The 12,111-nt window shown below is 31.7% G+C and overlaps 1 protein-coding gene across 2 annotated transcripts in view; it reads right to left on the reverse strand.

Moving 5' to 3' along the window:
• LOC148947928 (scoloptoxin SSD14-like) overlaps nucleotides 1–12,111 on the reverse strand; it is a 189,367-nt gene that overhangs the window by 126,246 nt on the left and 51,010 nt on the right. For both annotated transcript variants that reach the window (XM_089095569.1, XM_089095570.1), the window contains exon 2: nucleotides 1,214–1,339. In XM_089095569.1, coding sequence (XP_088951695.1) covers nucleotides 1,214–1,339 — 126 coding nt within the window. The remainder of the gene's footprint in view (nucleotides 1–1,213; nucleotides 1,340–12,111) is intronic.

The following is a 12,111-nucleotide window of genomic DNA, read 5'->3' on the forward strand; positions in this document are numbered from 1 at the left end:
AATAATTTTTAACTATACTAACAAATAACTATAAATATAGATATGTTTTATTATCATAGTTATTAATATAGTTATTATATAGTTTAATACAATATATAGCTATCAATAAATATAAATAACTATAAATAATTATTTAATTCTAAAAAATTATTCCTATAAAAAATAGATAAAAAAAAAGTTGAATAATGGCAAATAAAGTCCAAGACGTTTAGCCGCTTGACACGAGAAGCATTGGAAAGGGATTTTACCCGCAATCACTTAAATGGTGCTTGATTGAAAGTTTGGCTCACAGTCCATTTCAACCACAGTAGACAGAATATACCAGTATGATCATTCTCTATCTCACCCATTATAAAAACCCGGCCCGGGGTGCGAGTGCTCCGGAGAACGTTTTTGCAGATATAAACATAGGCGAAGTCAGATTAGCGGGAATGCATGTTAGTCTGTTTCCGATTGTTTCCATCAAAGTGCATTGAAACAATCGGAAACAGACTAACCCGCATTCCCGCTAATGCAGAAATAAGTGGGAGGAGCTTTTTGTTCGCACCGAGAATGAAAGACCAGAAATGATCTGCGATAAGCTTACTGGTATATTCTGTCTACTGTGATTTCAACGGTATAAACAATTTTACCCGCATAAAAGTATGGCTCTTTTACAATTCAATTCACATCTCACTCACGCTTTTTATTGATTTATTTTAAATTATCCTAACACTAAGCGTTTATATTGGGTCTCCCACAGCTCTACGTTGCTAAGAATCACACAAATTCCTGTTTAAATTTAAATTCACGAAGAAAATGCAAATACAAAACCGAGCTGCTACGCAACACTATCAGCAGGATGAGGGGACTGAGTAGATAAACTTAGAGCTTATCAAATTCCAGGATGACCTAGGAGGATTGTGTTTCAAGCAGCAGGTTAAAGGGGGGATGATCAAACTGATATCTACCAATGAACAGCGATCACGCTATGAACCAGAAAATAGCCAAGAGTATTATATTCCTCAACAGTTGCATCGCAAAAAAAAGGAAAAAAAGAGAAAAGGTTATATTAAGATTATAATGATAATGAAGGCAAAAAACTTCCTTTCTGTTTATCCGATGATTGTATTGATTCAATAATTTTGAATTTAGAAGAAACCTCCTAGAAGCCGAAAGAAGTCTATTACGGATTCCAGGTGTTGTTTTTCAAAAGAAGAAGAAAATAGCTTACCTAGATGGCGATGATTCTTTCCGTTTTATATTTTCCAGAGTTAAACCAATGCTTAGACCAATGGCTGTTAAGCAAACGCAGGAGAAAACACCGATGGAGACCATTTGAAATTTTGATATTTTTGCACTAAAAATAGAAATTTAATAGTGAAACAAACAAATCATCTGTATCAGGCTGCAGATTGGAAGATAGAGAATCAAACAGTTCGTGGTAACGAAATGTAAGTAAGGAACGACCCGGCTTAATAGTAACGAAAACTCTAAAAAACGGAATTTTGATACCAATAGATATATCAAAAGAATCGGCTTTTTATGCTAATTTCAAATATCATTAAGTTTAGTCTTACCGATCAAAAGTTATGAGCCTGAGAAAATTTTCTTGATTTTCGAAAAAAGGGGGAAACGTCCTCTAAAAGTCCAGTGATATTAATGAAAATCACACCATCATATTCAGCGTATCAGAGAACTCTACTATATAGGTTTCAAGCTCCTATCTACAAAAATGTAGAATTTTATATTTTTTGCCAAAAGAAAGATCACGGATGCGTGTTTATTTGTTGATTTTTTTTTTTCTTTCAGAGGTGATCTATCGACCCAATGGTCCTAAAATATCTGAAGAAAGCTCATTCAAACGAAAATTAAAAGTTCTATTGCCATTTTTAAATGACCGAAAATATTAGAGGGCAACTAGGCCCCCTCCCCGCCCCTTTTTTCCCAAAATTGTTCGATTAAAATTTCTAGACGGCCATTTTGTTCATCATAATTGAAAAGCCCAATAACTATACTTTTGGGTATAACATGACCCCCCACAGCCCCAGGGGAAAGGTTTTTAAGTTAAAAAATTAGCCCATTGTTTACGCGTAGTATTTGTGATTGGGATGTATGTATACATTTTTGGGTGGGCGGGGGGAAAAATTTTCTGCTGGGAGGTTTTTCCACGGGGAATTTTCCATAGGGAGGGAAGTTTCCAGGCAGTGAACTTGTCAGGGGAAAGTATACACAACGGAATTATTTACTGACCTTCAGTTGTTGTGATTTTAAAAGTTCCGCTTTTATTTCAACCAATCGTGTTTAACAAAAAAAAACCAAGGAATTATTTACTGACCTTCAGTTGTTGTGATTTTAAGAGTTCCACTTTTGTTTAAGTCAATCGTTTATAACAATAAAAACAAAAGGAATTATTTAATAAACTTCATTCGTGTATTTAATAGTTTCACTTTTGCTTAATCCAATCGTTTTTAACAAAAAAAAAAAAAAAATTATTTACTGACCTTCAAAATCACAACAACTGAAGGTCAGTAAATGATTCCTTTGTTTTTTTTGTTAAACACGATTGGCTGAAATAAAAGCGGAACTTTTAAAATCACAACAACTGAAGGTCAGTAAATGATTCCTTTGTTTTTTTTTGTTAAACACGATTGGCTGAAACAAAAGCAGAACTTTTAAAATCACAACAACTGAAGGTCAGTAAATGATTCCTTTGTTGTTTTTTTTTTAAACACGTTTGTCTGAAAAAAAAGCGTAACTTTTAAAATCACAAAAACTCAAGGTCATTAAATATTTTATTTTTTTTTTTTTGTTAAACACTTCTGTATTAAATAAAATCGTAGCTTTTAAAAGAACAGCAACTGAAATTCAGTTAATAATTCATGTGTTTTTTTTTGTTAAACACGATTTGCTGAAATAAAAGCGGAACTTTTAAAATCAAAAAAACTGAAAGTCAGTAAATGATTCATTTGTTTTTTTTTGTTAAACACGATTGGCTGAAATAAAAGCGGAACTTTTAATATCGCAACAACTGAAGGTCAGTAAATAATTCCTTTGTTTTTTTTTTGTTAAACACTATTTGTTTAAATAAAAGCGGAACTTTTAAAATCACAACAACTGAAGGTCAGTAAATAATTCCTTTGTTTTTTTTGTTAAATACGATTGGCTGAAATAAAAGCCAATCGGAACTCTTAAAATCACTACAACTGAAGGTTAGTAGTAAATAATTCCTTTGTTGTTTTTGTTAAACATGATTGGCTGAAACAAAAGCGGAACTTTTAAAATCACAACAACTGAAGGTCAGTAAATGATTCCCTTTGTTTTTTTGTTAAACAAGATTGGCTGAAACAAAAGCGGAACTCTTAAAATCACAACTGAAGGTCAGTAAATAATTCCTTTTGTTTTTTTTTAAACACAATTGGCTGAAACAAAAGCGGAACTTTTAAAATCGCAACAATTGAAGGTCAGTAAATAATTCCTTTTGTTTTTTTTTGTTAAACACGATTGACTGAACCAAAAGCGGAACTTTTAAAATCATAACAACTGAAGGTCATTAAATAATTCCCATTTGTTTTTTCATTAAACACGATTGGCTGAAACAAAAGCGGAACTTTTAAAATCACAACAACTGATGGTCAGTAAATAATTCCTTTGTTTCTTTGTTAAACATGATTGGCTTAAACAAAAGCGGAACCTTTAAAATCACAACAACTGAAGGTTAGTAAATAATTCCTTTTGTTTTTTTTGTTAAACACGATTGGATGAAATAAAAGCGGGACTCTTAAAATCTCAACAACTGAAGGTTAGTAGTAAATAATTCTTGTGTTTTTTGTTGTTAAACACAATTGGCTGAACCAAAAGCGGACCTTTTAAAATCACAGCAACCGAAGGTCAGTAAATAATTCCTTTGTTTTTTTTTGTTAAACAGTACTTTGTGAAACAAAAGAATAAATTTTAAAATCAAAACAACTTAATGTAAGTAAATGATTCCTTTTTTTTTTTTTTGTTAAACACGATTGGCTGAAACAAAAGCGGAACTTTTAAAATCACAACAACTGAAGGTCAGTAAATAATTCCTTTGTTTTTTTTTTTAAATACGGTTTTTTTAAATTAAAGCGGAAGTCTTAAAATAACTACAACTGAAGGTTAGTAGTAAATAATTCCTTTGTTGTTTTTGTTAAACATGATTGGCTGAAACAAAAGCGGAACTTTTAAAATCACAACAACTGAAGGTCAGTAAATGATTCCTTTGTTTTTTTTGTTAAACACGATTGGCTGAAACAAAAGCGTAACTCTTAAAATCACAACTTAATTTCAGTAAATAATTCTTTTTGTTTTTTTTTAAAAAAGATTGGCATAAACAAAAGCGGAACTTTTAAAATCAAAACACCTTACGGTCATTAAATAATTACTTTCGTTTTTTTTTGTTAATAAAGAGTGGCTGAAACAAAAACGTAAATCTTAAAATCACAACAACTGAAGGTAATTAAACAATTCCTTTTTTTTTTCATTAAAAACGATTGGCTGAAACGAAAGCGGAAATCTTAAAATCAGAACAACTGATGGTCAGTTAATAATTCCATTGTTTCTTTGTTAAACATGATTGGCTGAAACAAAAGCAGAACCTTTAAAATCACAACAACTGAAATTTAGTAAATAATTCCTTTTGTTTTTTTTTGTTAAACACTTTTGGATTAAATAAAATCTGAACTCTAAAAATCACAACAACTTACGTTCATTAAATAATTCCTTTGTTTTTTTTTGTTAAAAGCAATGGATTGAAATAACAGCGGAAATCTTCAAATCACAATAAATGAAAGTCAATAAATGTTTACTTCGTGTTTTTTTTTAAACACGATTGGCTGAAACAAAAGCGGAACTCTTAAAATCCCAACAACTGAAGGACAGTAAATAATTCCTCTGTTTTTTTGTTAAACACGACTGCGGGCGGGGCCTCCCGACCCCGGAGCCACGGGGCCGAAAGCCAGCCATGGGTGGGACCTCCCCCCCCCCAGGTTAGGTTACCTAACGTTTTTAGGGTTAGGTTAGGTTAGGTTACCTAACATTTCTAGGTTAATTTACACTAGGTTAAGTGGCACGCCACTTAACCTAGTGTAAGTTAACCTAGAAATGTTAGGTAACCTAACCTAACCTGGGAGGGGGGTCCTACCCAGGGCCGGATTTTGGCCCCGTGGCCCCGCGTGTGGGAGGACCCGCCCGCAGTCGTGTTTAAAAAAAAAGAAGAGAAATTATTTACTGACCTTCAGGTGTTGTGATTTTAATAGTTACGCTTTTGTTTAATCCAATCGTGCTTAACAAAAAAAAATAAAGAAATTATTTAATGACCTTCAGTTGTTGTGATTTTAAAAGTTCCGCTTTTGTTTCAGCTAATCGTGTTTAACCAAAAAAACAAAGGAATTATTTACTCACATTCAGTTGTTGTGATTTTAAAATTTCGGCTTTTATTTCGACCAATCGTGTTTAAAAAAAAAAAAAAATTGAATTATTTAATGAACTTAAGTTGTGATTTTAATAGTTACGCTTTTGTTTAATACAATCGTGTTTAACAAAAAAAAACAAAAGGAATTATTTACTAACCTTCAGTTGTTGTGATTTTAAAGGTTCCGCTTTTTTTTCAGCCAATCATGTTTAACAAAGAAACAAAGGAATTATTTACTGACCTTCAGTTGTTGTGATTTTAAAAGTTCCGATTTTGTTTCAGCCAATCGTGTTTAATAAAAAAACAAAAGGGAATTGTTTACTGACCTTCAGTTGTTGTGATTTTAAAAGTTCCGCTTTTATTTCAGGAAATCGTGTTTAACAAAAAAAACAACGGAATTATTTACTAATATTCAGTTGTTGTGACTTTAAGAGTTCCGCTTATATTTCAGCCAATCGTGTTTAACAAAAAAAAACAAAGGAATTATTTACTGACCTTCAGTTGTTGTGATTTTAAAAGTTCCGTTTTATTTCAGCCTATCGTGTATAAAAAAAAACAAAAACAAAAGGACTTATTTACTAACCTTCAGTTGTGATTTTAAAAGTTTCGCTTTTGTTTCAGCCAATCGTGTTTATGAAAAACAACAAACAAAGGAATTATTTACTGACCTTGCAAAATCACAACAACTGAAGGTCAGTAAATGATTCCTTTGTTTTTTTTTGTTAAACACGATTGGCTGAAATAAAAGCGGAACTTTTAAAATCACAACAACTGAAGGTACAGTAAAATGATTCCTTTGTTTTTTTTGTTAAATAGGATTGGTTGAAACAAAAGCAGAACTTTTAAAATCACAACAACTGAAGGTCAGTAAATAATCCCTTTTTTTGTTAAACACGATTGGCTGAAATAAAAGCAGAACTTTTAACATCACAGTAACTGAAGGTCAGTAAATAATACCTTTGTTTTTTTGTTAAACACTATTGGCTGAAACAAAAGCGGAACTTTTAAAATCACAACAACTGAAGGTCAGTAAATAATTCCTTTGTTTTTTTTGTTAAACACGATTGGCTGAAACAAAAGCGGAACTCTTAAAATCCCAACGACTGAAGGACAGTAAATAATTCCTCTGTTTTTTTGTTAAACACGACTGCGGGCGGGGCCTCCCGACCCCGGAGCCACGGGGCCGAAAGCCAGCCATGGGTGGGACCTCCCCCCCCAGGTTAGGTTACCTAACGTTTTTAGGGTTAGGTTAGGTTAGGTTACCTAACATTTCTAGGTTAATTTACACTAGGTTAAGTGGCACGCCACTTAACCTAGTGTAAGTTAACCTAGAAATGTTAGGTAACCTAACCTAACCCTAGAAATGGTAGGTAACCTAACCTGGGGGGGGGGGGGTCCCACCCATGGCTGGCTTTTGGCCCCCTGGCCCCGCGGGTAGGAGGCCCCGCCCGCAGTCGTGTTTAACAAAAAAAACAGAGGAATTATTTACTGAACTTCAGTTGTTGTGATTTTAATAGTTCCACTTTTTTTTAATCCAATCGTGTTTAACAAAAAAAAATAAAGAAATTATTTACTGACCTTCAGTTGTTGTGATTTTGAAAGGTCCGCTTTTGTTTCAGCTAATCGTGTTTAACCAAAAAAAACAAAGGAATTATTTACTGACCTTCAGTTGTTGTGATTTTAAAAGTTCCGCTTTTATTTCGGCCAATCGTGTTTAATAAAAAAACAAAGGGAATTATTTACTGAAATTCAGTTTGTGAGATTTTAAGATATACGCTTTTATTTAAGACAATCGCGTTTAGCAAAAAAAAACAAAAGGAATTATTTAATAAACTTAAGGTGTTGTGATTTTAAAGCTTCTGCTTTTTTTTCAGTCAATCATGTTTAAAAAAGAAAAAATCGACTTATTTAATGAACTTAAGTTGTTGTGATTTTAAAAGTTCCGATTTTGTTTCAGCCAATCGTGTTTAATAAAAAAAAAAAAGGGAATTGTTTACTGACCTTCAGTTGTTGTGATTTTAATAGTTACGCTTATTTTTAACCCAATCGTGTTTAACAAAAAAAACAACGGAATTATTTACTGACCATCAGTTGTTGGGATTTTAATAGTTAAGCTTTTATTTCAACCAATCGTGTTTAACAAAAAAAAAACAAAGGAATTATTTACTGACCTTCAGTTGTTGTGGTTTTAAGAGTTCCGCTTTTATTTCAGCCTATCGTGTATAACAAAAAAACAAAAGGAATTATTTACTAACCTTCATTTGTGATTTTTAAATTTTAGCTTTTGTTTCAGCCAATCGTGTTTATGAAAAAAAAAAAAAAAAGGAATTATTTACTGACCTTCAAAATCACAACAACTGAAGGTCAGTAAATGATTCCTTTGTTTTTTTGTTAAACACGATTAGCTGAAATAAAAGTGGAACTTTTAAAATCACAACAACTGAAGGTCAGTAAATAATTCCTTTGTTTTTTTGTTAAACACGATTGGCTGAAACAAAAACAGAACTTTTAAAATCACAACAACTGAAGGTCAGTAAATAATTTCTTTGTTTTTTTGTTAAACACGATGGGTTGAAATAAAAGCGGAACTTTTAAAATCACAACAACTGAAGATCAGTAAATAATTCCTTTTTTTTTTTGTTAAACACGATTGGCTGAAATAAAAGCGGACCTTTTAAAATCACAACAACTGAAGGTCAGTAAATAATTCCTTTGTTTTTTTTTGTTAAACACGATTGGCTTAAAAAAAAGCAGAACTTTTAAAATCACAAAAACTGAAGGACAGTAAATTATTCCTTTTTTTTTTTTTGTTAAACAGGATTGGATGAAATAAAAGCGGAACTTTTAAAATCACAACAACGGAAGGTCAGTAAATAATTCCTTTAGTTTTTTTTATCAAACACGATTTGTTGCAATAAAATCAGAACTTTTAAAATCGCAACAATCTGAAGGTCAGTAAATATTTCCTTTGTTTTTTTTGTTAAATACGATTGGCTGAAATAAAAGCGGAACTCTTAAAATCACAACAACTGAAGGTCAGTAGTAAATAATTCCTTTGTTTGTTTTTTTTTGTTAAACATGATTGGCTTAAACAAAAGCGGAAATCTTAAAATAACAACAACTGAAGGTTAGTAAATAATTCCTTTGTTTTTTGTTAAACACTATAGTCTGAAACACAAGCGAAACTCTTAAAATAACAACTTAATGTTAGTAAATAATTCCTTTTGTTTTTTTGTTAAACACAATTGACCGAAACAAAAGCAGATATCATAAAATCACAACAACTGAAGGTCAGTAAATCGTTCCTTTTGTTTTTTTTGTTAAACAAGATTGGCTGAAACAACAGCGGAAATTTAAAAATCAGAACAACTGAAAGTCAGTAAACAATTCCCTTTTTATTTTTCATTAAACACGATTAGCTGAAACAAAAGCGGAACTTTTAAAATCAGAACAACTGAAGGTCAGTAAATAAGTCCATTGTTTATTTTTTAAACATGATTGGCTGAAAAAAAAGCAGAACCTTTAAAATCAAAACAATTGAAGTTCATTAAATAATTCATTTTTTTTTTTTTTCTAAACGCGATTGTCTGAAAAAAAAGCGGGACTATTAAAATCAAAACAACTGAAGTTCAGTAAAGGATTAACTTTGTTTTTTTTATTAAACACGATTGGTCGAAATAAAAGCGGAACTTTTAAAATCACAACAACTGAAGGTCAGTAAATAATTCCTTTGTTTTTTTTGTTAAACACGATTAGCTGAAACAAAAGCAGAACTTTAAAATCACAACAACTGAAGGCCAGTAAATAATTCCTTTGTTTTTTTGTTAAACACGATTGGCTGAAACAAAAGCAGAACTCTTAAAATCACAACAACTGAAGGTCAGTAGATAATTCCTCTGTTTTTTTGTTAAACACGACTGCGGGCGGGGTCTCCCACCCCCCGGGGCCACGGGGCCGAAAGCCGGCCCTAGTTGGGACCCCACCAGGTTAGGTTACCTAACATTTCTAGCGTTAGGTTAGGTTACCTAACACTTCTCGGTTAATTTACACTAGGTTAAGTGGCGCGCCACTTAACCTAGTGTAAGTTAACCTAGAAATGTTAGGTAACCTAACCTAACCCTAGAAATGGTAGGTAACCAACCTAACCTGGGGGGGGGTCCCACCCATGGCCGGCTTTTGGCCCCGTGGCCTCGGGTGTGGGAGGCTCCGCCCGCAGTCGTGTTTAACAAAAAAACAAAGGAATTATTTACTGACCTTCAGTTGTTGTGATTATAAGAGTTCCACTTTTTTTCAGCCAATCATTTTTAACAAAAAAAAAACAAAGGAATTGTTTAATGACATTCATTTTTTTTGATTTTAAAATTTACGCTTTTGTTTAATACAAACGATTTTAACAAAAAAAACAAAGGAAGCATTTACTGACCATAAGGTGTGGTGATTTTAAAATTTCCGCTTTTATTTCGGCCAATCGTGTTTAGTAAAAAAACAAAGGGAATTATTTACTGACCTTCAATTGTTGTGATTTTAAGAGTTCCGCTTTTATTTTATACAATCGTGTTTAACAAAAAAAATGAATTATTTACTAACCTTCAGTTGTTGTGATTTTAAAGGTTCCGCTTTTGTTTCAGCCAATCATGTTTAACAAAGAAACAAAGGAATTATTTACTGACCTTCAGTTGTTGCGATTTTAAAAGTTCCGCTTTCGTTTCAGCCAATCGTATTTAATAAAAAAAACAAAAGGGAATTATTTACTGACCTTCAGTTGTTGTGATTTTAAGAGTTCCGCTTTTGTTTCAGCCAATCGTGTTTCACAAAAAAAAAAAGGAATTATTTACTGAAATTCAGTTGTTGTGATTTTAAAAGTTCCGCTTTTGTTTCGGCCAATCGTGTTTAACAAAAAACAAAGGAATTATTTTCTGACCTTCAGTTGTGATTTTAAAAGTTCCGCTCTTTTTTCATCCAATCATTTTTTACAAAAAAACAAAGGGTATAATTTACTGAGCTTCAGTTGTTGTGATTTTAAAAGTTACTCTTTTGTTTTAGCCAATCGTGTTTAACAAAAAAAAAAAGGAATTATTTACTACTGACCTTCAGTTGTTGTGATTTTAAGAGTTCCGCTTTTTCTTCAGCCAATCTTTTTTAAAAAAAAAAACAGAGGAATTATTTACTGACCTTCAGTTGTTGTGATTTTAAGAGTTACACTTTTATTTAAGCCAATCGTGTTTAACAAAAAAAGGAATTATTTACTGAACTTCAGTTGTTGTGATTTTAAAAAGTTCCGCTTTTATTTAAGCCAATCCTTTTTAACAAAAAAAACAAAGGAATCATTTACTGACCTTCAGTTGTTGTGATTTTAAGAGTTATGCTTTTGTTTCAGCCAATCGTGTTTAACAAAAAAAAACAACAAAGGAATTATTTACTGACCTTCAGTTGTTGTGATTTTAAAAGTTCCGCTTCTATTTCAGCCAATCGTGTTTAACAAAAAAAACAAAGGAATTATTTACTGACCTTCAGTTGTTGTGATTTTAAAAGTTCCGCTTTTGTTTCACCCAATCGTGTTTAACAAAAAAGACAAAGGAATCATTTACTGACCTTCAGTTGTTGTGATTTTAAAAGTTCTGCTCTTATTTCCACCAATCGTTTTTAACAAAAAAACAAAGGAATTATTTACTGACCTTCAGTTGTGATTTTGATAGATCTCCTTTTGTTTCTAACAATCGTGTTAAACAAAAAAACAAAGGAATTATTTAATGACCTTCTGTTGTTGTGATTTTAAAAGTTCCGCTTTTGTTTAAGCCAATCGTGTTTAACAAAAAAAAACAAAGGTATTATTTACTGACCTTCGGTTGTGATATTAAAAGTTCCGCGTTTATTTCAGCCAATTGTGTTTAACAAAAAAACAAAGGAATTATTTACTGACCTTCAGTTGTTGTGATTTTAAAAGTTCCGCTTTTGTTTCAGCAAATCGTGTTTAAAAAAAAAACAAAGGAATTATTTACTGACCTTCATATGTTGTGATTTTAAAACTTCCACTTTTTTTTAAGCCAATAGTGTTTAACAAAAAAAACAAACGGAATAATTTACTGACTTTCATATGTTGTGATTTTAAAAGGTCCACTTTTTTTTCAGCCAATTGTGTTTAACAAAAAATACAAAGGAAGTATTTACTGACTTTCAGTTGTTGTGATTTTAGAAGGTCCGCTTTTATTTCAGCCATTCGTGTTTAACAAGAAAACAAATAAACTAATTACTGACCTTCAGTTGTTTTGATTTTAAAAGTTCCGCTTTTATTTCAGCCAATCGTGTTTAACAAAAAAAACAAACGGAATTATTTACTGACCTTCATTTGTTGTAATTTTAAAAGGTCGGGTTTTATTTCAGCCAATCGTGTTTAACAAAAACAACAAAGGAATTATTTACTGACCTTCATTTGTTGTGATTTTAAGAGTTCCGCTTTTATTTCAGACAATTGTGTTTAACAAAAAAAACAAAGGAATTATTATACTGATCTTCAGTTGTTCTGATTTTAAAAGTTCCGGTTTTGTTTCAGCCAATCGGGTTTAACAAAAAAAACAAAGGAATTATTTACTGACCTTAAGTTGTTGTGATTTTAAAAAGTTATGCTTTTGTTTAATCCAAGCCTGTTCAACAAAAAAAACAAAGAGAATTATTTACTGACCTTCAGTTGTTGT

This window comes from Artemia sp. Qi Xiang Cuo, chromosome 10 (genome assembly GCF_049724085.1).
Source record: "Artemia sp. Qi Xiang Cuo chromosome 10, ASM4972408v1, whole genome shotgun sequence".
Lineage (NCBI taxonomy): Eukaryota > Metazoa > Arthropoda > Branchiopoda > Anostraca > Artemiidae > Artemia > Artemia sp. Qi Xiang Cuo.